The 27,171-nt window shown below is 37.2% G+C and overlaps 4 protein-coding genes and 1 non-coding gene across 12 annotated transcripts; all 5 read left to right on the forward strand.

Annotated features, from left to right (window-relative positions):
- The first annotated feature begins 1,821 nt into the window (after positions 1-1,821).
- Positions 1,822-6,495, forward strand: LOC113712421 (la-related protein 1B). Of its 4 annotated transcripts, none has more exons than XM_027235843.2 (7): positions 1,823-2,435; positions 2,674-3,211; positions 3,283-3,439; positions 3,548-3,638; positions 5,129-5,200; positions 5,536-5,877; positions 5,982-6,495. In XM_027235843.2, the coding sequence occupies exons 1-6, from the start codon at positions 2,004-2,006 to the stop codon at positions 5,827-5,829; spliced, it is 1,584 nt and encodes a 527-aa protein (XP_027091644.2). In that variant the 5' UTR covers positions 1,823-2,003; the 3' UTR covers positions 5,830-5,877; positions 5,982-6,495. The 4 variants fall into 4 exon arrangements, with proteins under 4 accessions (XP_027091645.2, XP_027091644.2, XP_071925190.1 ...); XM_072069089.1 differs by having other exon boundaries at positions 6,000-6,495; XM_027235844.2 differs by having other exon boundaries at positions 1,822-2,435; positions 5,542-6,495.
- A 2,827-nt stretch (positions 6,496-9,322) lies between these two features.
- LOC113710873 (uncharacterized) lies at positions 9,323-11,459 on the forward strand. Of its 5 annotated transcripts, none has more exons than XR_003453018.2 (4): positions 9,323-10,249; positions 10,639-10,904; positions 11,141-11,254; positions 11,350-11,459. XR_003453018.2 is itself a non-coding variant. In XM_027233932.2 (4 exons), the coding sequence occupies exons 1-3, from the start codon at positions 9,599-9,601 to the stop codon at positions 11,213-11,215; spliced, it is 810 nt and encodes a 269-aa protein (XP_027089733.2). In that variant the 5' UTR covers positions 9,413-9,598; the 3' UTR covers positions 11,216-11,254; positions 11,350-11,459. The 5 variants fall into 5 exon arrangements, 3 of the variants coding, with proteins under 3 accessions (XP_027089733.2, XP_027089735.2, XP_071925815.1); XM_027233932.2 differs by having other exon boundaries at positions 9,413-10,249; positions 10,821-10,904; XR_011822578.1 differs by having other exon boundaries at positions 9,460-10,249; positions 10,821-10,942.
- A 5,435-nt stretch (positions 11,460-16,894) lies between these two features.
- On the forward strand, positions 16,895-16,966 carry TRNAE-UUC (transfer RNA glutamic acid (anticodon UUC)). Its single transcript has one exon. It is a non-coding gene; the product is annotated as a tRNA-Glu (tRNA).
- Positions 16,967-18,132: 1,166 nt separating this feature from the next.
- On the forward strand, positions 18,133-19,462 carry LOC140016234 (uncharacterized). The gene is made up of 2 exons (XM_072069711.1): positions 18,133-18,363; positions 18,595-19,462. The coding sequence occupies exon 2, from the start codon at positions 18,606-18,608 to the stop codon at positions 19,008-19,010; it is 405 nt and encodes a 134-aa protein (XP_071925812.1). The 5' UTR covers positions 18,133-18,363; positions 18,595-18,605; the 3' UTR covers positions 19,011-19,462.
- A 1,973-nt stretch (positions 19,463-21,435) lies between these two features.
- Positions 21,436-25,004, forward strand: LOC113711824 (CO(2)-response secreted protease). The gene is made up of 9 exons (XM_027235042.2): positions 21,436-21,658; positions 21,904-22,160; positions 22,245-22,356; positions 22,615-23,128; positions 23,268-23,368; positions 23,453-23,695; positions 23,794-23,908; positions 24,004-24,217; positions 24,304-25,004. Exons 1-9 carry the CDS (start codon positions 21,480-21,482, stop codon positions 24,855-24,857), a joined length of 2,289 nt encoding a protein of 762 aa, XP_027090843.2. The 5' UTR covers positions 21,436-21,479; the 3' UTR covers positions 24,858-25,004.
- The last annotated feature ends 2,167 nt before the right edge of the window (positions 25,005-27,171 follow it).

A 27,171-nucleotide genomic window follows, 5' to 3' on the forward strand; every position in this document is an offset into this window, starting at 1 on the left:
TATATTTAGATACAGGATAAGCAGATGAGCAAAAATTCAAGGACCATTAAACATGAGCGACGATAAGAAGATTAGAACTTGGGCCTTTCCTGGACATTTATGAGCATAAGATTATTCGTTGGACTTTGGGGTCATATATCGGACCGCCGAAATTCATCTAATTTAGAAAATGTTTGTTGGGCCTCTCTAGTTCCTAACTTCTAGGATTATTTACGACCGGACTCCCCGTATTCACTCCTCCAAGATTGATGCACTATCGTCTAGTATTGTAATTTTCTAATTTAAGTAGGGAATCAGTAGTAAAATCATCATATTCATTTCCTAAATGGAGTTTATAATCATGTTCTATTTTCTAATTCCAAATTATAACTCTTCTGCAATTCTCAGGTATGAAAATTAAATATATATTGAACAGATGTGACAAATTTTTTTTGTTTTTTACTTTTTGTTAGTCTATCCCTTTCTTTGTTTCTTTTTCTTTTTATATATATTTTCCATTTACTGAAGTTGTAATGTTACATGAAAACTACTTTAACTTTATATATATAAAAAAAAAAAACAATATCAATTCTATTCAATGCCACGTTATGGTGGTTTTACACGTATACTATGTCCAAATCTGAGAGAGAGGTTTAATATATGATGCATACAACAAAATCTACCATACTAATTTCCTACCAAAAAATCGCACACTAAATCTACTTTTGACAAAAGAAAAAAAAGATTCAAATTAATTTGTCAAAAAAAAAAATCTTCATTAGTTACAAATTTGTACAACTAATTAATTTGGATTTACTTATCCTTGGTACATTAATTGTTAAGAAAAAATTTATTTCTTTTTTACATCAATGTTTATTTTTTTTAATGCAAGTCCGGAATTACTAGATTATAAACTGCTTTGTTTGGTCTTTCCCAAAAAAAAAAAAAAAAAAAACTGCCTTGTTTGGATTACCATTTTTTTTGAAAATGGTTCTTTTTGGATTAGTTGTTTTTGGAGGTATTTTTGAAATATTTTACTGCAACAATATATATGAAAAACTTTTATTATAAATATTTTTTTTTGATATTTTTGGAATATATTTTGAAATAACTTTTAAAATAAAAATATTTTTATGATACTTTTTAAAAATTAATACTACCACTGTTAACCACTATTGCTATCATCTCCACTCACCATTGCCACCATCTCTTCCCTCTTCTCCCTCGCTCTTCCTTCCCCCCACCCCTGGCCCTCCCCTCTCTCCTCGATTTGGTCGAGGCCTCTAATTGCAACCAGAGGCGGCGATTTGGCCGCGACCAAGGGAAAGAGGGAAGGAGAAGGGGAGGAAGGGAAGAGAGGAGGAAGATAGATGGGGTGGTGGGGTGGCAGTGATAAGTGAACAAAATTGCAAATTTTATTTTTAAAATTTTTATGTATATTTGTGAGTTGTTTTTTGATATATTATATGAATGATATATTTTTTGAATTATTTTTGTTTATGTATTACCGTAAAATTATATTGTATTTGAAAAACTAGTTTTTGAAAAATGTTCTAATCCAATCGATTTCGTGAACCAATTTTCAATCAATTTTTTCACCTCACATACATTAGATAGTTATAATATAATCTTTTACAAAAATTTCAGAAAAATAACAATCCAAACGACTATAACTTTATGTCTTTTTTACATCAAATATTTAATTTGTAGGCAAGTTGGGATTTGCTGGATTTGCTAAATTATAAACTCAAGGGTGAAATGGTACGACGAGGGGAAAGGAGAGGGCTCTTTTCGTAATTTCGAACCACGCGTAGGCACGTCAATTCCTCGCCACCATGCCACATTCCAAACTGCGCCAGCAAACCTAAAATTAGTAGAGAAAAAGGAAAAGAAACTGGGAAGACATACCACATTGTGATCACGCTTCCCACGGAAAACCCTAAATATTTTCTCTCTCATATCCTTTCTTCGTACTCTTCCTTCCTATATTTTGCATTTTTTTCTAAACTTCTTCTAATCAGTTGATGGCCGTGGATTCTGATGAGTCTTCCTCTACCCCGCGTAATCTATCTGGTCCTCCATGGGCACTAGTTGTTCGCCGGAGCGAGGTAGAATCAAACTCCTCTGCCGCTACCAATGCTTCTTGTCCGTCGTCATCGCCGCTGCCAATTGCACCGGAGCAAACACCTTTTTCTGATTGCTCCGGTCAGAAGCTCCCGCCTGAAAGTTCCGCTACTGAGACTCAGCCTGAGAGCTCCTCCGATAGTAGTAATGGCAATGCGGCTCGGTCAAAGAAGCCTGCTTGGAACAGACCCGTGAACGGTGTCGTTGAGGGTAGTTCTGTTATGGGCGGTTCTGTCTCTTGGCCTGCTCTTTCTGAGTCGACTCGGTCCACGATCAAATCACCCTTGGATTCCCCTAAACCTTTATCTGATGGATCAGCCTCGAGTTCTCAGGTTCTAACCCTTAATAACAAATAATCTTTGCACGCATATTATAGTATTTAATATCTGTTTCAATGTCTGAATTTTTGGAGCTTTGTAGCCTTTTTTTTTTTAATTTCTGCTGATTTTGTTTTGATGCTTGTTTACTCGAATTGATTGTCTCCTTGCATGAATGCGGAGAAAGATTTGTTTTTTAAGCTGTGAACATGAAAACATAATGTAAAACGTGCTTGTATTTGTTGCCGAGTAGGGACCTATAATTTCACAAACGCCTCAGAAACAAGCTAATACTAATGCAAACGCTAATTCTGTTGCAAACCATGGAATGACTCGCCAAAAATCAATGAAGCACCGTGGTGGTGGATCAACACACGGGGGCTTTAGGCCACCACCACCTCCTCCTCCTTCGATGCCGCCGCCGTTTCCTGCTGTAATTGAGATGCCTGCGTATGGAAATTATGGAAATTTTGTGCCTCCTGTTCTGGACTCTTCAATAAGAGGTACAAGACCGATGAGTGGAGTTGCGCCTCAGTCTGGGAACGATCACTCTCCACACTCACAGAGAAATTCTTCCAGGAGGAATAACTTTGGGGGTCGTCCCCGTGGAGATGGGCAATATCATCATGGAGGCAGGCGTGATCATGATCGAAGAGATGTTCACCTACCTAATCAATTTGCTCCTCCTCCAGGAGGTTATATGCCACCACCGCCTCCGCCGCCGCCTCCTGGTTCTGCCTCCTTTATTGCACCTCCACCTATGAGACCATATGTTGGTCCTATGGGTTTTGGTAAGTCTATTTCCTATTTGTGGGTTCTTTCCCACTGTGGATATTTTACTTATCTAAAATGCTTCTCCTAGATATGGCACCTCCATTTATGTATGTTCCAGCACTTCCCCCTGAGTCCTTTAGGGGTATGCCATTCATTGCTCAAGCACCTCCAGCACCAATGTTTTTCCCTGTTATGGATCCTCCTTTGCCTGCTTTGATAGTTAAACAAATAGATTACTACTTCAGGTACTTCTCATTTTACAATTGATTTCCTACAAAGAAATGAGATTGTGTGTTGCTTCTTTTAATTGACTTCTAAAACTGGGATGATTGCGTGTTGCATATTTGTTTCAGTGATGCTAATTTGGTACAAGACGACTACTTGAGATCAAACATGGATGATGAGGGCTGGGTTCCTATCAAGTTGATTGCTAGCTTTCCCCGAGTAAGTTATATGTGGCAATGTAAAAAATGCTTGGTAGTCATCTGGTTAATTCATCTTCAATTTGCTTTTTAAGAACATTTTTGTCTGCAAGAAGGAGATATTTGAGGTACATTTGTGTTGTTATTGATTTCTTTTGGTTGACTTTGTACAAATTATTACTTTGAAAGACAATTCCTTGTATTCTCTTGGTGCTATTTGTTTGCTGGAAATGAATTGTTGTCTAGTGCAATGTTGGACTTTAGACTTAGACCAAGAGATCTAGCTTATCGTACATGTACAAACATTAAAACTTGCTTGGTGCCAATGAACATTGTCGAAATGCATGATAGTGTGACCTTGCAGTTTGAGTTTCAGCTTTGTCCTTTTCAACAATCTCAAACCTCCTTTTGATGAAGACATGTTTCTTGAAATTTCACATTTGATAATGACATGGCTCAGAGGGTAGTTTCATAGTAAAATTTGGAGAGCTTGCGAATTAAAATTGAGCTTGTTGAATGACGTAGAAATGGACGGTACATCCAGCAGCAATTTAAAATTTTTAGATTTTTTGGGGTAATTTATCTTGGATATTTGCTTGTTGCAAATTGGAAGGTTGAATTTTGAAGAAAGTTTTATCTTATGTGCTTTATCACTCACTGTCCTTCTCTTACTGTCTCTTTCTTTGTCCCCCCTTTTTATTTCAATACTAATATGTTTGACTTCAAGGTACTTGTAAGGTTTTTTGTTCTGCTACTAATACTTCTATTGGGGATTCTGTTTTTCTCTTCATGAAGTTTTAGCTGCATTATACTAAAGTGCGGGTAAATTTGAATGGTTTTGTTTGTACTTTTTCCCCTCTGGTGGTTGTTGTGCATGACCTTCGTCACCTTTCTCCGGTATGGCTCCCCCCCCCCCCCCAAAAAAAAACAAAAACAACCACTCATGGAAAGGTTGTTATTTTCAAGCTAGAATGCTCTACATTTATTTTTAAACCGCTATGCAAATAAAGGTTGATTGATCTTCATTGTAAATCTGTTCTGCCATGGTTATGGATAGATGCACACTTTGTTATTTCCTTTCTTAAGATTTAGTTTAAGTCTGCAGGCTAACAAATAGATGGTGACTTTTTGTTTGAAGTTTCTGCTGAATAGTTAATAGAGGGCAAAAAGGGAATTTGATGGTTAGAGATGTCTGTACGTCCTGGTGCTAATCATACGAGTTATTATACTACTTTGGTCAGCATTTCCATAGATCTCTCTCTTGGAGCTCTATGTAACTGTAATGTCCCTTTCTAATTTCTTTAGAAGGTCACTTTGTTGAAATGTACTATGACTTTTTTTTAGGACGGTTTTTTTTTTGTTGGGAGGGGGGGTGGTGTCTAGTATGTGTCTTTAGTCTCTGATATAAATGGATAAGGTCATATGACATGCTCCTTTTCTCGAGAGATGATAGTTTTTGTATTATAGATATCCATGTATGGATCAAGGTTGCTCTATGGTCTACTTTTGCAGGTGCAGCACTTGACAACTGATATTTCATTGATATTGGATTCCTTGAGAGCATCGGTGGTGGTTGAAGTAAAGGTGATTCTCAAGCGGTCAACTCTCTAGAACTCTTTAAGAGATGCAGTCTAATGTTTGTCCAGAGTCGCTTCATACTTGTCACTAATTTCTCAGTATTGCACAACATAATCAATTAGACTGTGAATCATACCTAAATTCTGCAAATTTACACTATCTCCTAGGTATTCCGCAAACTTCTCTGTAAAACTTTGGATTTGATATCTATACTGTAAAAAACAGCATGGTTTCCTAAGTAAATTTCTCAATTCATATATCGTGCGAGTATGCTGCCACAAACATTGAATCAAGCTCTCCCATGATATGGATTTTTATTTTATTTTTTTCTTGTCCTGCAGGAACAGGGTGACAAGATAAGGAGGCGTAACGAGTGGAAGAAGTGGACACAGAGCAGTAGTCATGTTTCACTTGATTCAACGTCACAGACTCCTGGCATATCATCTGATGATACTTTGACAACATCCATTGAGAAGGTATCATTAAATGAAGTCAGTAGCAGTAAAAGAGGTGGTTCGGACTTGACAGATTCAGAAAAGGGGATGACTCCAGATGCATCTTTACCTGATGAATCAACTGGCTCATTGAAAATGGCTAATGGAGAGGTTACTGCTGAGGAGTTGCATTCATGCTGAACATGACCTAATATGCCATGAAGGAAGTTTTTTTGGTCTTCAGTCAAGGTTGTTGCACTATGTGCATATGGTTCTCAAATTGTTCGGAATTATGTCTACTGAAATCTGGGAAGTATATTTAGTCTGTCCTTGATTGAACCCCAATTTTGCAGTTTTGGCTTCTTCTACAGAACAAGTAGCATATGTAGCTGATTTGGAAATGAAGTAAAAGGAAGTGGAGAGAGGATAGTCGCCTGGGGATGGAATTATTGGATTATCAGGTTTGGATGCTTTGTCAATATGGATGCGGGCGGTTTTCTGCTGCTGATGATGCCGTGACTTGCGTTTGGTTTGCATTCTGAGAGAATTTTAGAGGTGAACTATTGTTGGTTACTTTTGGTTTCATGATCAGAGTGGAGATTGTGAAGTGTAAGATAGTCAGCAATTGCTGGCGCAGGAAAAAGTCAGGCTGCTTGAGATTTCTCTGCCCGAGAATTGGAGGTCTCTTAGAGAATTTTACCTTGAGTTTTTTCTCCTCTTGGGTTTTATTTTATTTTATTTTATTTTATTTTTGGTAGTCTTTAGATTTTATTTTTTTCCATTCATTTTGCATGTTTTTATAAGTATGTAATAGATACTTGAGGCATCCATCTATATTTATAGTTTTTGGGGACCCCTCTTTTACTATTTCTGGACTTGTCGTCAAGTGTCAGTGAGTTGGGTGTTGTTCCTGCTGCATGTGTTGCGAGCGAAATTATATGCTGACTGATGTGAAATTATATGCTGACGTGGCTTTGAGGTTTTATGATGCTCTTCATCCACTGTTGTAGTCGCGGTATTTCCGTCTCCATTCCATGGGTGGCTTTGCGCCGCTATAAATTTTATCTGATGACAACAGAACAGTCTTCTTTAACATTAGATGTACTACGGGCTTCAGCTCAATTCCTGTGACTCGAAGCTCTGAAGTGAAAAGCATTAGGCTCCTTTTCTTCTTCCAAATGTTATTTTCTGCTTAGCAACAAAATGTAAAATATTCCAATTTCCAGGGTGTATTCTAAATCATGCCTTGTGTCGTGATTTTGTTTTACTTTTCTCCTATTCATTTTTCTGAGGCTCGAAATACCTACCGTTTTGGCTTGAAGTAGGAACATTTCTTTGTCATCCTCTGGCTGGACCTACGCCGTGTACGTCCGTCTGGAAACGTGACGTTAGGGCTGTGTTTGGACTGAAGGATTTGGGTGGATTTGATGTGGATAATTATTAGTAAGAATTTGTGTTTGAAATCTACCTGACCATGAAATGTACTTGGAAGTGTTCAAAATGGCGAATTTGCAATCCTATCCTCCCAACGTACAAGTGATTTGAAATCCATTCTCTCATTTTCGTTCTCCTAACGTCTTTCCACTCGAAGCCATGACTGCTAAGTAATAGAATTGAGCTTCTTCTGTTTGTAAGGGACGGGAGGAAGTCGTTAATTGTGACGGACATAATACGTGAAAAACGTTCTGGATCTCCAACCACAGGTCGAGTTTTCTCTGGCAAGGACAATCGGAAAAAGGACGGATGAGTGGGTACACCGTACACATAAAAGAAAAGGAATCCTTAACCGGAGCCGCGGACGAAAGTCCATGAATTGGGCGGGCGACGCTGCGGTGGGTAACTGGCTCCGCCTTGACGGCCTCCTGCCGCTGGTAAGTGGTGCAAGGAAATATCAACCAATCGAATACATTTATCACAGTTAAATAGTCTTTTTACATTTTCATTATTATAAAGATGTTTTATGTAGTTACAAATTCATTACTTTCCTGTTGCCTCCAAATAATTGTGTCTTCCATATGGTGAGATCCTTGATGCATGATGTAAAACTATATATTGTCCCACATGTCGAACTGATAGAGCATTGAGTAGGTGATGGTAATATAACTCCTTAATTCCAGTCTCATACTTTTTCCTTTCCTCTATTTTCCTATTTATAATGTCTACAGTCTCTTATATATATATAAAGGCAAAAAGTTAGATGGACTCTGTCCCACTTGTAGACCGTATCATATCTAAGTAGCTTCTTACTAGTTAATACCGGGCAATGTTTGTTTTACCAGTGACTGATTGACCATGGTTAGTACATGCGGTTGTTTCAAACGTCAAAACAAAGAGAGCAATAGCCCATCCCTTTCAGTTTCACCCAAAATTTGCTGCATAGATCTAATCTAGTCTAATCTATTCGTACTTCTATTGGAAGAAGACTACTCTAAGAAGTGATTCAACTGAACCGAAGAGAAACCTGATGAAAACTGAATCATCATCTAATCTAACAGAAGAAGAACGTTTTGATATGTAGCAACTTGAGTCTTGATTCCAAGAGTAAATGAAATGACAGACAAGTTTACTAATTATTAAACTATTTAAAATTGTAACTACTTACTACTGTTTGGTTACCAAAGTTTTTTAAAAATTTTCTTTTATTTTTATCGGAAAAAAAAAACCACTCAATTCTTCAAAAGTGTTGTTATATTTTCGTCATATTCAAGTGTCAGAGATGACAAAGTCCCTCACGTAATATACCTAACCACTTTCGAGAAAGCGCGGGTGAATAACTCTAAAAATTTTCTGAACCCAAAAAAAAAATAATAATAATAATAATCTCGCAGGTCAAAATAATGACATCAGAACTTTAACATAATTACACGCAAGTCTCCCCGACCTCCAGTCAGCCCCACTCCTCCCCGTCCCCCGGTCAACCCCACCACCCAAAATTCCGTCCTATTTTTAGATAACCAAAAACAGTCGTCCAAGCTCTAAGATTCACCCAAAGATTCCTCCTTCAAGCCTCCAAGATCAATTGGCAACCAAAAGGGCTTTTGCCGCCGTCCACCACCACTGAAAGAAAGAAGCCTCGAGACCCTGCTGCTTGTTGTATGTCATCATTGTTTTATTTCATTTTCAGGATCTTGTGACGATTCTATTCCCTGAAACTTTGCTCTTGTATGTCATTTTTGTCCTTAGAAAGAGGAGTTCAGTGACTTGTTTAGTGACCATAATCGAGACTGTTTACTATCTCCATCCTAATCTAGACATCTCTCTAGCCGAAAACGAGTTTCTTCTATATAGAGTTGTAGTAATAAGAAGAAAGTGAGAAATATTCGAAGCCCAAATATCCTACTACTTATATAACTAGTGAGAAAGATGTCTGGCTGAAATCTCTACCACTGGTCAGATTTGCAGTTTAAAATTTTGGAAGTTTGATTTAATAATACAGTATAGACTCACTATATACTCACTACTGTTTTTTCAGATGCAAACAGAATCCAATTTAACTAAATAAATGACGGGTGCAAACTGTAGTGAGTACAACTTACTGCCCGCCTATAGTATTAACTGCACGGTGAAAAACTCGGCTCCATAAGATAAGTGCGCTGATTGTGGTAGACTTTATGGAATATTAATAGATATAGTCCTCCACCAATAATCACAGACTACAACCACTATAGAGCCTTAGACAAAGTCCAATGAATGCAAGGTAAGGTAAGACTTGAGAGTGGTGGACTCTTCCTTCAAATTAAAAAAAAAAAAAAGAAAAAAAAGAAAAAAAAGGGTAAGGACGTAAGGTAGAGTCAGATGGGGGCGGGGGTTTTGGCTGAGGGGTATAAACAACATTTGTGTAGTTCTCCGTACGTACAGTGAATCAGTGATAGGACTGTTAATTGGCCCTTGTCATCCGCCCCCGTATTCTTCTTCTTTCTGTGTTAATTGGCGAATAGTCTCCAACATAGAATGCGGTCATCATCAGAAGATGGACAATCGCGGTAGTAGCACAACCAGTACCAAGACGAAGGATAACATTAACACCACGGTTCAAATCTCAGCTCCAACCTCAAAGTCATCTTCTGCTATTCCGACCTCATCTCCCATTCCCATAGCCCCAGCCCCAGCCCCTCCCAGCAGCTGCAACAGTAAGTATTCCATGGAAGAAGTCTGGAAAGATATCTGTCCCTCTGCTCTCCTCCACCAGCCCACCAGTACCTCTTCCTCCGCTGCTGCCCTCGAGGGTATTGTTTTCCAGGAGTTCTTGTCCCGACCTTCAAGGGCCCAGTATGACTCGACTAGTCGCCATCATCATCATCATCATCATCATCCTGGCCGCCATTCTTCTTTAGAAAGCATCGACAGAGGCTCCTTTGGTTCCCACTCCCAGGGACAGCCAGCTCCGGCCGCGACTGCATCAATCACTCTGAGCTTGAACGCAACGAGGCCACCACCCTCTTCTTCATTTTCTCTTCCTCTGGACCATGATCTTGATGCCGATGCCAATTTGAACCCTCCCACCGTCGAGTTTTCTATCTTGCCTGAGAAAAGGGCGTCTCAAGATGAAGACACTTGTCACCGGAACAAGCGTATGATCAAGAATAGAGAGTCGGCTGCCAGGTCCAGGGCTAGAAAACAGGTTAGCTTAATCCATTTGTTGTCCCTTGCCTTGAAAGCATCATCAAGTTCTAGTATTTTTTATTCTGACCACATACGTAGCCATGCTTAGTTGCTTAATTAATTAGCAGTCGTTTGATACTTGCTTTGTTTCTGTTTTAATTTTCTGGGGAAGTGGGAGAGGGGTAGAAAGACTTCTTCGAACTTGTTTCGGCTTGTTCTTCTTAAGCACTGCTCACGGCCGTTGGGCTAATCAGAACGAGACCAAGGTCTTTTTTGAAAAAATGTCAATGATGGGGAATACCTGGCAGTGGCATGATGTTCATTGATTGATTAGTTGCTGAAGTTGGCCTTGTTGGATTGCATCATCTCAAGTTGATATCCATTAACTTATTATCTTATTTCTTACAGAATCTTAACCTTGGCTTTGGCCTCAGAATCAAGAAGAAGAAGAAGAAGAAGAAGGAAAAAAAAAAAATCTTTTTATTAAGTAGTAGTAGTAGTAATAGAGTAGTATTTCTTTGCCTACTCAATTTTATTGTTTGAACTTTGGGTTGGACCTGGGGAGGCTCTAAACTGGGATGCTTAATTAGCAGGCTTACACCAGCGAGTTGGAGATTAAGGTTGCACGTTTAATGGAGGAAAATGCTAAGCTTAGAAGGCAACAACAAGAGAAGGTAAAGCACATATAATCGGGAAACAACACCAGAGGAAGGTTTCGTAGCTTCTCTTTAATTTCCTTATCTAGTCAGGTTTTACTTTGCCAAAGTAATACTAATAATGGCAGTGGTACAAGGTTTTGCAGACAAAAAAGTACTACTGCTAATGTATACGGGGGGAAGTGGTCATCATCCCATTCCCGGCTTATACACAATTACTTTACTATTACCAATTTTTGTTTTTTAATGTGCAGCACTGTCTGCAGCAGGCTCCTGCCCCGTTTCCAAAAAAGCAAATGCTGTGCCGAACCTTAACAGCCCCATTTTAAGGAGTCTCCATGTCGCGCAATTTTACGTTTCTGTCCCTGGTAATTTCTATGCTATTACCACTTCTGTATTTACCTTTTTTTTTTTTTTTTGGGGTCAAAACTTCTGTATTTACTTGCTTTTTGTGGATTTGTAGTTTGATGATGGATGTGAGTGACCTCTGCTTTGCTGTCTTCTGTTCAGTTGACTAATCTCTCTGTATTAGCTAGCGTGTAATATAAAAAGGGAGAAAAAGATTTGCTGCAACTGGTTGGACCTCTGAACCCCAAACCCTTACTTGTTTATAAGCCAAAGAAAAAAGAAAAAAAGAAAAAAAGAAGAGGGCGTGAGTGACTAAAGGCAGGGGAGACTGTGGAATGGTGGGCATCATCTTTTCTTGGTTGTCTTTAGTGCAACTTGTGCTAGTTTTATTCCCCCGATGAGATGGATGGTACCACCTTTACGGAATTTTACCGCCCCATCCATCCGCCCCCAGCCCAAAAGAAGGGAAAAATCCACCACCACTCGCTAGTTTATTAAGCTTTTCTCTCTGTGGAGGGGTGGGTCTCCGTCTCAATCGCTTCGTGCCCGCCTAACTGCTTGCCATAATAAATGCTTGAATTCTCAAAAAAAAAAAAAAAAAAAAAAGTTCTAAGATACAAGAATTATATACAGAGAAAGTATTTTGTTGAAAAGTCAGCAGTACCTATCGGTATTTGTTTCTGCAGAAGATTGATGCCACATACTTAAATGTTGCTGATACTTGATAATAATAATAATAATGAGATTACGCTGTTTTTGGAGTGGACCTCTTTTACGTTAAGACAGGACGTTTATGTCTTGTGCTGGTTGGGGCCCTTGGCTTTCTGCTTCGCCTGGACAAAGAGTAATGATGAATGATAAAAGATCTTGGGAAACTAGTTTCTCCGTTTTTGTTACCAGACGTCTTTCTTGTCTCCTTACTTGATTTATCAATAATATATATCTCTCGCAACGTATTCCTTTCTAACCTCTAAATCTTACTAGCTCAGAATTTTCGAGACAGTCGAGACTTTTTTCTCTCTTGTAGTATATTCCTTTCTCAGCAAGGAAATCATACTGCAGCAAGGTCGCCTCATAAAGAATCTGATGCATGTCTCCCTTAGCTAATAATTGCATGCATGTCTCCCTTAGCTAAAGAATCAGGAAACTTTAGACGAGTCAAAGTAACTGAGCTATAACTGATATTTATAGATGTGATGTACCTAAAATAAGAAGATGAAACTATGAAGAAATTGCTTACCGAAGACGTGGCAAACAGCAATCCAAACAGCGTTTCTGTGTTTTGATTCCATTTCTGTAGCTAAAAGCGGTGACGGATGAGTTTCTGGGAACGGCCAAAGATAAATGTCGAGTGCCAACAGTGAAAAAGTAGTTCGACCCCGTTAAGTCGTAATCGAACCTTAACAACTGCGTCCTGGGAAGTCACCCACAAAGACGAGAAACAAAGATACTTGTACCAATCTCATTGGGTGTCTTGCCATATCGGGTGTCACGGCAAGGGACTAGGGCCAAATGGTTGTTGAAAAAACCGTTTGGGCCAATTTTGTTTCGTTTCCACAGTGAAATGTCTCACATCGACAGGAAAGACAGAGAAAAATCAATTGTTTATAGTGCTCAACCCATCGAATTATTAATAAATTTGATTAGTTATTTTGAACTCGTAATTTTAACTCAAAATGTTATTGAATCAGTCCATTGGGTATATTTTAAATGGTATCAAAGTAAATCTCGAGTGATCTCTGCATGGGGTAAGTCTCGGGTCAAGTGATATCATGGTTTCGACTGCGTTACATTTGATGAGGCCATCTTCATCTCTAAAACTTAAGGAATTAAATAGTACTTTTTAGGATGCAAAGTTCTAAAAGTGAGAAGATAGGGGGCATCTCGATTTCTAGAACCTACAAAATTAAGTGTCACGTCTTGAGACGCAAAGTTCTAAAAGTAGGAAGAGCTAAATATCCCACAATGATCATAAAAAAATAAAAAAAAGCAATGGTTTGTAACATCCAGTCCATCGAGTTACTAATAATTTTGGATTAACCATTTCCAATCGATGGTTTCATTTCAAAAGGTTATTAGGCTAGTGCATTAGGCACGAGACATTACAAGTGGTATCATAACAAATCTCACGTGGTATCTGCATGAGATGAGTTTGGGGCTAAATATTATTATGATTTCCACTATGCAAGAAAGTACAAAAAAACTAAATGACATATTTGATAGGGGTCACTTCTAAAATTTACGAGACATAATTGGATTGCAATGGGATTTACGAGAACGCAAAAGTTCTAAAGGTGTAGGTAGTAAAATGTTCCACATCGATCAGGAAAAAGCAAAAGCAATGGTTTATAATGCTTGGTTCATCGTCTTATTAATAACTTTGCGTTAACCATTTTGAACACGTAGTTTCAACTGAAAAGGTTATTAGACTAGTCTATTGGGCGCAGGCCGTTACACACAAGATGCAACTCACTCACTTGAGATTTTCGGTGACATGTTTTCTATGCCAATTCAATGCCATCTATAATATTGCGCCAAGTGTCATGTTATTATTTACTGTTTAATTTTCTAATAATTCAACTTGGTTTGGTTTAACACAAGTGTAAATAATAACATGACACTTGGCGCAATACTATATGTGGCATTGAATTGGCATAGAAAACATGTCACCGAGGATCTCAAGTGGTTGCCACCTGCAGTCGTCCTTACCTGGCAAGACGCCGACAAAGAAGAGAAACACACTTGTACTTAGGAAAATTACACTTGTACTAATAACTATTGACAACAGAGCGTATTAGTGTTGTTGATTAAAGAATCCACCCACGACCACGATGAAGATTGGAACTTGGAAAGAAAATTTTCTACAAAATAATTTTATGTTTTTCTTGAATATATATTTTTAATTATATTTTTATCTCACATATATTAAATTATTTTAGTATAATTTTTTTTAACAAAAACTCCAAAAAAAATAACTATCCAAATGGGAAGTTAGTGGCCGAGTGGCAGTTTATGATCCGACTCACTCGTGCTCACATCACATCCTTATGAGGAAATGTCCAAGTCTTGACTGTTCTGATTCTTTTAGACGGTAGTAGAAGACTAGAAGTAGAACCAAGCACCTAATACATATTTGGTAGACGAAATACATATATATTTGTTAGAACTAATCTTAGGGTTAATGACACTTTGCCCCTTGAACTTAATAGGTAGTAACACTTTACCTTCTTCAACCTTACATATATACATTTACCCCCCTATAAAGATTAGTCAAAGTTAGAATTAGCAAAAAAAAAAAAAAAAAAGTGAGTGTGATGACATTATTGTCCTTTTATTCATCAAATTATCTATAAATTAATATTATTTCCTTTCATTGTTAAAAACATATATATCTTCTCTATCAGGTCAACTATACAACAATATCAAGAAAAAGCTAAGAAAAATATTATATTTAGTTTATATCCTTAAGATTTTTTCTATTGGATTAATATTTACTTTTGTATATGTTTTGCTAAACTTATTATACTTTAAATCAAACAAAAAGGATAAATAACATAATACTAAAATAAACATAATTACCAAATTTGTTTTTGAGAACGAGGCAATACTAAACTTGATTTTTTTAAAAAAAAATATATATATTTTTATTATTTTAGTTTATGTGAACTTTTAGGCTAATACTATTTTTATTTTTTATCGATATATTATAGTTTACTATTGTTGCCTTTTCTATTTAAAAACATGAGATTTGGTTTAATCTCCATTTTCCTTCTCTAAGTTTTAAAATAAGGCATATGAGACATTTTTATCAAATTTGATTGTGAATTTAATCTTGGACTAATTTGATAAATAAAAATGACCATGATATTAGTCTAAAAGTTTAAATAAATTAAAATAATAAAAATACTTCTTAAAAATGAGTTTAGTATTGCCCTTTTTTTCAATTTTAGCAATTGTATTTATTTTTAGTATTGTGTTATTTATCAATTTTGTTTGACTTAAAATCTAATAGATTGAATAAAACATATATAAAAGTGAAAAATAATCCAATAAAAAATTTTCAAGGATACAAACTAAATATTAACTGACTTTAACTTTTTTTAGTTTGATATTTTTTTTAGTAGATATGATAGAGAAGATGTAAATCTTTTAGCAATGAGTGGAAATGATGTTAAGTTATAGATAAGCTCATGAATAAAAAGGTAATAATATCATTGCATTCACTTTTATATATATATATATTTCTAACTTTCACTAGTCTTCATGGGTGTAAAATATATATATATATATATATATACATACATATTTAAGGTTGAAGGCGATAAAGTGTGACTACTCCCTTGGTTCGAGGGGCAAAGTGTTATTAACTCCTTCATCTTATGTACATCAATAATAATAATGTATACACTATTATAATTGAATATATGACGTATATATTCAAATTTAAATTTGAATTCAATTTTGTTTCAAATTTAAATTCAAATTGATTATTAAGCATCTAACGATAATAATATATACAATGTTAGTATATAACTATTATGCTAATTTTGTTAACATACCGGTAAAGTTTTTGAAAAGTAACATGAGAATGCATTTAATAAAAATATATGTTATCGAAATAAAAGGTGGTGTTTGGTTTACAGTTTTGTATCAAAAAATTATTATTTTTCGTATAAATACGTTTTTTAATCACCTTTGTATCTCTCATATATTAAATAATTACAATATATATATATATAATAAAACTCCAAAAAAAAAAAAGCAATTCAAATGGCACCTTAAGTATCTTAAAAGGGGATACATTTTAGGCTTTTTACAAGACAAGAACTAGGCAAGAGAAGGGGAAATTTTATCCACCGTGCCTGCCACTATAATCAACATGGTACAAGCACAATGAGAAGTTTGCATAGAATTTTTAATACACTGTCAAATTATTATACTCTGTCCGCAGCAAAGTATCCCGCCTGCTAAATGTTTAACTCAAACCTCATCTGCACTCCTATCTGTAATGCAATTGAAATTGTGAAATCATTTGCCCTCGAAACGACCAAGACAATCATTTCCTTCTAAAATTTAACTTAACTTGTAGGACCATTAATCAAATTTTATATCACTGAATCACTTTCTATCCTTCTCCTACAGGAACAATAATCAATTTTTATGTCACCGGTTCACTTTCTATCCCTCTCTTTTCTCTTTTTCCCTTATATAGTTTAGAGTGCTGCCTTTCTCCTCGTATGATTCAGAGCCTTGCTTGGATAACAAAAAAAAAAAAAAAAAACAATGATTTCAGCCATCATACCATGCTGATTCATTTCTTATTGGTTTCTCTCCTTTTTCACAAATAATAAAAACGGCTTTAGGATTTTCCTTGGTGTACATCACCAAAAGGTCCTAAATTAAATTATCGAATCAAATCATAACTCTGATGATTTGTTTATGTTACTCAGTTTTTGTATGCGTAAATTAATGGGTACTTACATAGCGTGCTTCTCTCGTAAAGTATCAACTCAACGAATTTTGGTAACCAATCTGGAGTCCTGAATTCAAATTTAGATACGATTAAAAGTAGTCTCGGTCAATTGTGCTTAACTAGATCATGTTGTTGGTAAGAACGAGATATTTAGACATATCCTTTCTCACGTACCTGCAACACAACCTCCGTTGTCGTCCAGCGGTTAGGATATCTGGCTTTCACCCAGGAGACCCGGGTTCGATTCCCGGCAACGGAAGATTTTGTGTCCTCTACCAATTTTTCTCTTCCAAACTGGAATCCGTCAATTGTGCAGTCTTAATTACCATTTCAGAGTACTCCATATGTTCCTCACAGATTCTTTTTTTCCTTTTGTCCATTATTAATGTAGGATTTTGTACACACTAATACTATAAATGTATCACACATAAGCAAAAAATGAAGTTCAAATTCAATTTGAAATTAGGTGGCTTGCATTCATATTTGCTAGTATACAAATTGTCAATATATACAAAATAAATTTTTTATAATATTATGCCTAATACTATGAAATTTTGAAAAAATATGTTTGCGCTCCACTTTTAACTTCGAGTGATGATATGCATCACTGCTTTTAATATCACTTCCTATATGGAATGATAAAATCGCAATTAGTTTCCTTTTCTAATTCTTATAGAATAATGATATGGCACTATTTTTATCGAACAAGAATAACGTTATTGAAATTTAAAATGCCCATTATTTGTTTCCAAACTTGCACACCTTAAATACTTCCTATCAACACTATAACCCTTATTAAGGTTTGGAATTTACAACTTACTTAATTAGTGCCCTGCTAATAACTTGACTTCCCTCTATATCTTAGTTGTGCAACTAGGTATGAATCGGTAATTAAACCATAATAGTTTTGCCTGACAGTAATCCATAGTATATTGTTACAAAAACACATGTTGTAATGGACATTTAACTGTTTATGTTATTTTAGATTGTTAGGTTAATGTGACATTGCGTCTATATATATATATATAAACAAATGTATCATTTTACAGGGCTACATATGATTCAAGTTGTTAATTCTGAAAAAAAAAATCATAACAAAATTAACTCGCTTTTTCAAATAATCACATATCCAGCCACGCGTTTGGATAGCCAAATAATGGCTAAAAATTATTTACTTACATCACAAATACAATTTTCAACACACATTTTTATTTTTTTAATTATCTTTTTATCTCACATACATCACATCACAAAAAATGCTACAGTAATTATTTCAAATAATCTCCTAGTAATTAATATTTGTCACTCCGTAGTTTGATATTGTAACATAACTAGTGGGAAAGGACTATCTAAAACAAAGAAATACACCTTTGGATTTTTTGTTTTTGTTTTTTTACGTATTTTTTTCTGGGAAGGGTTAAAGTGGACGCGGAGCAAAGGGTTCGAACTTCGATGTGATTGGGGATCCCTTCTCTCTCGTCCTTTGACTATTCTGTCGTTTCTGATTCGTCCCCTTGTCATCATTTCCGCTCCTCAGCGGTTTGCCGGTTAATAGCCATAACCACGCCTTCCTCTCCTTGTTACCCTATTCAGGCAACCCATAGCAGGAGCAGATTTTCCCCATCCGAAAGTGCAAACGATACGCTTTGTTCCCAGGTATCTTCCTTCCTGTCATCGCAAATAAAAGAGAGAGAGAGAGAGAGAGAATCTTACTTGTTCCACTCTGCAATATCAATTCATAACTGGATATATTGGTGACTGCGGATTATTTTATTGCTTGTATTTCTTCATGCTCTTCTAGGATCTTTTTTAGCTATAAAATCTTTATTGTCTCTGATCACTGTTTCACATCTGCCTAGCAAGTGTTTGATAATTGTTCTATGTCAGGGTTTACTTCCATGGCAGGAAAAGCTGCAGTGAAATCTGTGGTGAAGTCAGTTGGCGAATACCAGTATCCATGGCGAGATAAGCTGGTGAAATACAAGGACGAGCTATCTAAAGGAGTTTGGGGTTATTGGGAGCTTGGGGCTTGGAAGCCTCTGGGCATCAGTGCCCGTCGTCGGGCCCGCCTTCGCAAAGAGGTTCTTCTTGCTGGGGAAGATTGGAATTATGATCCCCAAAGGAAGGAAATGAGAAACAAGCGTAAAGGGCATAAGTGTGACAGAATTGCTGCTGAAAAGCGGGAGAATACTGCTGCATTGATGCAGAAGATGCCTGCCATGTTAGCTGATTATAGGAAGAGAAGGTGGGAGAGGAAGATGAAAGAGGAAGATGATGCTGCTAGGAGAGCTGTGCAAGAATAGGTTTTGCTAGCTGTAGCATTTCTGTCATCAGAGCTTTGACCATCGTTATGTTTTATGTCCAATGTCTTTGGCCTTAATGATGCATGACTTTGAAGACTTCTCTTGAATCCTGAGGTTTCCCTTTCTCTCTGTTACATATCGATGATGACATTTGACAACAAACAGCTCTATGAAGCCAACATCTAAGAGATTCTGATAACACTATGATGCATTTGACAAAGACTGGTTTGCAATTCTTTTTTTTTTTTTTTTGGTTTCTAAATTATGTAGGGTGAAGCGGTGGATTTGCAATCTGATGAGCTAATATTACTAGCTAGGTCGATGGATCCATTGTCACTTCCTGAGAATGTAGCTACTATGTTTTTGACCAGCGTATGCAGTTTTCTTCCTATCTCAGGGTAGAATCTTCTTGAGAGCAGGACTTGTTAATTGAAAGTGACATTGATGGTGAATTTCCCGAGTTTTAGATTTTGTCATTGATTGTTCAGGTTCATAATCTCAACTGTAGACGGGTACATAGAAATGATAGAATTGATGCCCAAAAATAGGAATCTTGTCTTCTCACTCACCTTGCGTTGTGCTAATGCCTTATTCCTGCATGTCCAGTTTCCCAGCTGTTTTGCTTCTAAGTTATAAAGGGTGTGAGCTGCAATTTCACTTTCTAACATCGTCGTAGTTTTTCAAACTGCCAATTTTTTCTCTCGTGTCTTGTTGTCCTCTATTGCCTTGACCAAGTGAACTTGGAAGTAGTAAGTAGCTGTTGCTATAGTGGCCTCGGAACGCTGAATGTCTTTGAGGAACGGATGTTGTGCATGATTAGTGTGAGAGAGTTATAGTGGATGCATCTATTTGCATTAGATCACCTTACCCCGTAACTATTTCCTTATGCTTTACGTCTGTTTGGGCAACTTTCGTGGTTTTGCTGAAGCTATGCTCTCTTACACCAATTGCACAGACTCATAGTTGGAAATCTTTGTAACCATCAATCCTTTCGAAAGGTTAGGAGCACGGAAATTACAAACTCGAGAATTATTGGTAAGAACAAGGTACTGATCGGGAAAAGGGGATAGGTGGCGCCTTTGTGAGAAGTGATCTATGGACGAGAGTTTTGAGGTGGGGTGGGGAGAAGGGTTTTGACATTGACCTCATGGCAAACTTTAGCATCAGTAAATCTTGTGTCTGGCAAAATGGGGATATTCTAGAATCTTAAGAATTCATTTTGATATAGAGCTAATGGTGGAAAAACGGTAGTAGATTCTTGGTTGCTTAAATAATCCATTATCTTCAGACTGGGATAAGAGGTGCAGTGGCGCACTAGTACGATGATGGAACGACGGGTCACTCTAGCTAATGGATGAACGTGGGGCGGAAGTTGCCCCATTTTAACATTTATGCTTAGATTAGGAAATCAATTATTGATTGACGTGCAAACCTTTTGAAAGTGATTCTTCTAATCCCTTCGACTTATTGGCGCAACTACCACCAAATTCTGTCTCTCTCTCTCTGTAAGATGCACATAGGTTGATACAAGCAGTGGACTTGAGAAACTTCTGCACAGGGAGCCCATTTCATAGAACGATCAGATGTCGCAGCTTTGCCAACATAAGTTAGCTCAATTGATAATAACGGATCACTTCCGTACAAAAGATCATACGTTCGAATCCAACTGTTAATGTGAAAGCTATATTGGTGAGCTATTTATAAGAACCCTGTGAGTGATCTATAATTCGGAGGACATGCCTGACTTGTGGCGGTGATTGGAATCGAATCCAACTCAACTTTTTCTTACCAAAAAAAAATAAAAAATCAGATACTGGCAGCTTTCACTATGGTGAATTTGAAAATCCAAGTCTCTGGTACCTCTTTTCAAGCAAGGGGTAGGGGTCCCTTCCCCTTCCATTCCATCTCAAGTGCATCACATGGAGAACAATGATAATGTTACAGACGGAAAAGCGTGCTCGCTGAGCTACTTGATGTCGCTACCCTGAATATAAGGCCGCAATCTTTTTACGTGAAATTTATGTTAAGCTTTGTGATTTTGCAATGAAGAGCTCAACTCGAGCACTACTCATAATTAGCAAAACCTTCCCAACAGGCAAGCATACTTCTGTTAATCTGTTACTGAGATTTGTGGATATAGATTTCTAAAAGTCGTATGAAACTGCCCCGACTTAGAAAATGCACCAAATAAAACTCTTTAGCGGACGCTGCCAGTCATCACTCCTTTGCTTGGTCCAATATGGAGTGCAGTTAGATGACTAATGGCGCACTTTTAGTGGGAATTATTACAGTAGCAGCTGATTAATGAGGATTTGTGCAGTGCGCACACGCATGAATGCACCAACTTGACCTTCGCAGCAGTTCTAATTATCCTACCTTCGGGCCTAGTTCTCCTTCTTTGGAGCTCTATAAGTAGCCGTTGTGCTTGCTGCTCCAATATGAATAACTGTGATACTAACAGATACAAGTATGAACTGTTTTTCTATTCTGCTCTGCTTTTCCCTCTTCCTTGTCTCATCTCAGACAACTACTGAGGCAGTACGAGCAAAACAAGATGGTGTTTATATTGTTTATATGGGAGCTGCGCCCTCATCAACTCGTGCCCGAAGAAATGACCATGATCAGCTTTTGAACTCCATGCTAAAAAGGTAGAAGTAGATTACAAAACCAGGAATAAGAACATTTCCGTAATGACAGAATTGAATTCTCCAAGACATTGGTAATCAGAACATGCTTGTGCGCAAGTTAAAAAACAATCAAAGAGCACAACGGAAATTGCAGGACGAACCTTTCATTCCAACGTTGGCATTATTTATTCCACATTTCTTTTTATGTCCATGGTCTTTTTAATCCCACAGAGTTCATGTTGTTGAATCTTTTGCAACTGTGCCAGGAAAAAAGATGTAGTATACAGCTACAACAATGGGTTTTCGGGGTTTGCAGCTCGTTTATCTGAGGAAGAGGCCCGATCAATTGCTCAAAGGCCCGGAGTAGTATCAGTTTTCCCTGATCCACTCCTACAGCTCCACACAACACGTTCCTGGGACTTCTTGAAGTATCAAACTGATGTAGAAATCAATTTGAGGCCAACTTCAGGTTCGAATTCCTCCTCAAATGGAGAAGACACCATAATCGGCATCATGGATACAGGTAAAGTTACCCGGAGACATTTAGTACCCAAGAAAAAGCATTGTGCATCTTGCCAGCACTTCTGATTTCAAACTGTCATTGCAGGAATTTGGCCGGAATCAAAAAGTTTCAATGATAAAGATATCGGTCCAATCCCACCAAAATGGAAGGGATCATGCATGCAAGGCTCTGGCTTTACTTCTTCCAACTGTAACAGGTAATTTATATTAAAATTGTTGCAGAGAATTGGAAACAAAATAAAGAATGCATGTGCTTATTTCCTTTTCTTCTTGTTATCTTTGACCTCCTTTGCCTTCTTGAAAATTCCATTTCTTTCCTCAATTGTTATGTTGTAAACCTATAGTGTTAAAAAAAAAAAAAAGTATGTATCCTTGAGTACTAGAATCACAAAGGGTAGAAAACTATGGTCGCAAAAGCTCACAATGTTGATTATTTAATGTGTCATTGGCATCAGGAAATTGATTGGAGCAAGGTATTATGATGATTCCGAATCTTCAACTTCATCTGGGTCCCCGAGGGACCAAAATGGCCATGGTACTCATGTTGCAGCCACTGCAGCAGGAAGCCCCGTTGAGGGAGCATCCTATCGTGGCCTAGCTGAAGGCATCGCCAAGGGTGGCTCCCCGGGGTCTAGGATTGCAATGTACCGTGTTTGTACTCTTAACGGATGCAGAGGTTCAGCTATTCTAAAAGCGTTTGATGATGCAATTGCCGATGGGGTTGATATCCTATCACTATCACTTGGTGCATCAGCAGGCTCAGAGCTGGAATTCTCAGTAGATCCCATTGCGATTGGAGCATTTCATGCAGTTGAAAAAGGCATTCTTGTTGTATGCTCGGCAGGGAATGATGGTCCTGCCCGCAAGACAGTTGTAAATGTCGCTCCTTGGATTCTCACTGTTGCTGCCACCACCATTGACCGACAATTTGAGTCAGATGTGGTTTTAGGCGGAAATAAAGTCATCAAGGTAATTAATGAACTTTACTCATTCTTCAAAAATTTTAGAAGAAAATGAGTGCAGGTCCTATGGTGTAACATTTGAACTAATTATGAGAAACAGGTTACATTCCTTATTCCCAACTTGAATATCCTTGTCTCAATCTCAGGGTGGAGGAATTAATTTTGCTAATATCCAGAAATCTCCCATATACCCCTTGATCTATGGTCCTTCCGCCAAGGATTCTGCAGCTTCAGATGATTCAGGAAGGTAGATATAACTAACACATAATCCTTCGGTTTTAGCCACTCAGATGCATAATCATCAGACATCATTGACAAGGAGTTGTTTTAGAACTTGTATCCCAGGTGCATTAGATAAAGACAAGGTCAAGGGGAAAATTATTGTGTGTGAAAACTCTGATGGTGAATATTCGCCAAAAGAGAAGCTTCAGACGGTAATAAGCCAGGGTGGAATTGGAGTAGTATTGATAGATGATGATGCAACGACGGTGGCGTCCATCTATGGCTCTTCTCCATTAGCAACAGTCACCAAAAAGGATGGCTCCGAGATTATCTCTTACGTCAACTCAACAAGGTAATCACCAATCTGGAAAGAAGGTGAAAGAATTGCTTCATGATGTTCCGTTTTATACAAACGCATGACATTTCTAAGTCCACCTGGGAACTCTGCAGGAATCCTACTGCAACTATTTTACCAACCGTAACTGTAACAAAGTACACGCCAGCACCATCCATAGCCTATTTCTCGGCAAGAGGCCCTGCATTTAACACAAGAAACCTTCTCAAGGTAAAACTTTGCCCCTTTGTTTAGTATCTCAAAGAATTAGTGGAGATCAAATGTCAGCAATGGAATTGATGTCTTTGATCCCAATTCTCTTGCAGCCTGATATTGCAGCACCAGGAGTTGACATCCTTGCAGCATGGCCTTCAAATGTCACAGAAGATGCAACTGAAGATGCAGAAACATCACCTCCTTTCAACATACTCTCAGGCACGTCGATGGCTTGCCCCCACGCTTCTGGAATTGCAGCAACAGTTAAATCCCAGTATCCCTCATGGAGTGCTTCTGCTATCAGATCAGCCATCATGACCACAGGTTAATACTGAATCAATTCCCTAGGACCCCCTCCCATAATCGTTGAAACATCATATGACCTGATCAAATTCTATGTTCATCTACAGCGATTCAAACAAATAATTTGAAGGCCCCAATAACAACAAATTCTGGGGAGCCAGCAACTCCATATGACTCGGGCGCTGGGGAAGTAAGCACGACAGGTCCATTCCAACCAGGGCTAGTTTATGAGACTGAAATAACTGAGTATTTGCAGTTCCTCTGCAACAATGGCTACGACATTTCCAAGATAAAACTCATTTCACCAGACCTTCCTAAGACATTTTCTTGCCCAAGCAACTCGAGTGGAGATTTAATCTCCAACATGAACTACCCTTCAATAGCAGTATCTGGCTTGAAAGTGAATGAATGGAAGAAAGTACTGAGGACTGCAACGAGTGTTGGTGAAGATGAATCAGTCTATACAGCAACGGTTGACACACCTACAGGGTTGGAAGTCCAAGTGACTCCAAATAAGTTGCAATTCACCAAAAACAACAAGAAGCTAAGTTACGAAGTGGCTTTCAAACCTTCAGGAGCTGTGAATGGAGATTTTTTCGGCTCAATCTCATGGACCAACGGAAAATATAGAGTTCGCAGTCCTTTCGTTGTAAGTCAGTGACAAACAGGAATGTGTAGCTTTGGATAAATGTACGCCATGTAACACTAATAACAAACCTAAATCGCAATCATAACTTAACAGATGACCAGGACTGAAGCAAGCTGAAGTAACACAAACGAACTCCAATATCACGTTGCATTTTCTGAATTCTCTTTCTAGTATTGTATACTTAGTTGCCAAAGAGAAATCATAATGAACATTTCCAGAATGATTCACTGAATTCCTTTCGTTAAAAAAAAAAAAAAAACTTGTCTACTTTCTACAAGAAAGGGACCAAAAAAGGAAAAGAAATAAAAAAGAACGGACAGAAATTATCACTTCAATGACGACGTTTCAGGCAGGGAAATTTTTTTTTTTTGTTTTTTGTTTTATGTTATCGTTTGTTTTAGCCATTAAATTTCAGATTTTTTAATGCTAAAAAAAATGCTAATGTTTTAAATTTACCCAAGATTAACTTCAACTATTTTTTATTTTTCTCTATAATCACTTTGCACAATCAACTTCTGCAAAATTCACCGCAAACGATGATAGGCAAATTACAAGTGGAGAAAAGAGGGGCTTTTGAACATCAAAATTTCACAGGCAACCGCATGAATTGCTTCTTCGGTCCAGTATTAAACGTCATCCCTTACCACCAAAATTGTAGCAAAAGAACTGACCGCCAAATCACTTCTGTAAGCCAAGCCATAGTGTAAATGCCGTAAAAGGATCTCAACTAGACAGGACTCAATTCGGCCAAATCAAATCTCAATAAGAATTACGTGGTCTTCCTTTAGCTACAGCGCCTTGCCACACCAAATTAATGCCTCCATGTGACAAAACTTGATATCTCTGATGAACCAAACCTCAGAAGTCAAAATAAGGTGGCAACGACTTCCTTCCACCATGACTTTGTTTCCACACTGTAGATTTCCACTCCTACGAATGTCATTGTCGCTGACACTGATAAGCAAGACATGAAACTCTCTCATTATTCAGTTATTGAAAAGATTTATAGACTATGAAAGTGAATAAATTTTTTTTTTGTGCAAATGGGAAGTTTCGTACCCAAAATCTTCAAAATGACGTTTGATAAAATTAAAATTTAAAAAGATTCTAAACAATGTTTTGAAACTGAGACCGGCCATCGACTCGATCGAAGTCAGGGGTCAGGGTCAGCCGAACCCATCTAAAGAATAGGATGATGTCATAAATATATTTAATTTTAAAAATTAATATATTACGTTAAATTTCTATAAACATATTAATGCTAAGAAAAGTAGGTTCAATATATGTTTGATGTTTCGAAAATACTTTACAAGAAAATACAAATAAGGTAGTATAATTAAATAGCAATTTATGCCATTTACAATTTATAGCATATTCAACAAGTTTAGATTCTAATTGGAGGGCTTATTTGAAAAGTAATACAAGAATTTAGTTCTGTAGCTATAAGTTCTAAAATGTTTCTAGGTGTAATAATAGTTTTCTAGTACTCTAGAGGTCAAACCGTAAAATTGACACAACTTTTAACTCTGAACCTACTTTTTCTCCCTCATTTTTCTCTCCTACTGGTGCCGCCTCTCTCATTTCCCAATTTTCTTCTTCCTATTCCAACTTCTCTACAGTAGCATGAGTTTTTCTTCTTTTCCTTTTTCTTTTTCATTTTTTCCTTTTTCAGTTTTGTCTTTGTTGTTTTTTCTTCTCAAAGTCACAAATCTTAAACTTTAATCCTTAATTTTTTTTCACACATCTCTATTCTCTATCTCCCCATCTTTTTGTCTTTTTATCATTTTTGAGATCTATAATTAGATCTTGTTTGAAAAATATGCTTAAAGATGGTTTTTTTATGGGTTGAAGATTGGTTGATGAAAGGATGCATGATTTTGCATATGGGTGGAAAACTATGTATTGGCAAAGGCAAAAGCGGGCTCAAGAAGGAGGAGGAGGAGGATTAAAAAAAAAAGTAGAAGGAAAGAAAATTTGGGTTTTTACCGATTTAGCCAGTTTTTAGTTGAATCCTATTTTTTTATCGAGTTTAACTGAGTTCTTGTTTAATGGTTTTACGAGTTAACTTGAACTGAATGCCTGTCTAGTAGCCGGTTCAACCGGTTGGTCCAATGGCCGATCCGAATTTGAAAACATAGGTTCTAAGTGACATTTAATAAAACTAAAATTCGAATTCTAAATTCATTAAGTCAAGTGAACTACTAAATCTAATACATTGACTATCCATCAAATTGAATGATAAGTGAATAGTTTATTACTTATTTTTTGAAACAAATTTTGCCTAATAAATTCAATGCCACTTAATTACTTTAAATATGTTATTTTC

Source organism: Coffea arabica, chromosome 10c (genome assembly GCF_036785885.1).
Source record: "Coffea arabica cultivar ET-39 chromosome 10c, Coffea Arabica ET-39 HiFi, whole genome shotgun sequence".
Classification (NCBI taxonomy): domain Eukaryota; kingdom Viridiplantae; phylum Streptophyta; class Magnoliopsida; order Gentianales; family Rubiaceae; genus Coffea; species Coffea arabica.

Bases quoted from the DNA above. Each gene is read 5' to 3' on its own strand.
- LOC113712421 (XM_027235842.2), top strand. From the start codon at position 2,004: ATGGCCGTGGATTCTGATGAGTCTTCCTCTACCCCGCGTAATCTATCT. The intron at 3,639-5,128 runs GTAAGTTATATG...CTACTTTTGCAG, and splicing joins TGATTGCTAGCTTTCCCCGA to GTGCAGCACTTGACAACTGA. The intron at 5,201-5,535 runs GTGATTCTCAAG...CTTGTCCTGCAG, and splicing joins CGGTGGTGGTTGAAGTAAAG to GAACAGGGTGACAAGATAAG.
- LOC113710873 (XM_027233932.2), top strand. From the start codon at position 9,599: ATGGACAATCGCGGTAGTAGCACAACCAGTACCAAGACGAAGGATAAC. The intron at 10,250-10,820 runs GTTAGCTTAATC...ATGCTTAATTAG, and splicing joins GGTCCAGGGCTAGAAAACAG to CAGGCTTACACCAGCGAGTT. The intron at 10,905-11,140 runs GTAAAGCACATA...TTTAATGTGCAG, and splicing joins GAAGGCAACAACAAGAGAAG to CACTGTCTGCAGCAGGCTCC.
- LOC140016234 (XM_072069711.1), top strand. From the start codon at position 18,606: ATGGCAGGAAAAGCTGCAGTGAAATCTGTGGTGAAGTCAGTTGGCGAA.
- LOC113711824 (XM_027235042.2), top strand. From the start codon at position 21,480: ATGAACTGTTTTTCTATTCTGCTCTGCTTTTCCCTCTTCCTTGTCTCA. The intron at 23,129-23,267 runs GTAATTAATGAA...TCTCAATCTCAG, and splicing joins GCGGAAATAAAGTCATCAAG to GGTGGAGGAATTAATTTTGC. The intron at 24,218-24,303 runs GTTAATACTGAA...GTTCATCTACAG, and splicing joins ATCAGCCATCATGACCACAG to CGATTCAAACAAATAATTTG.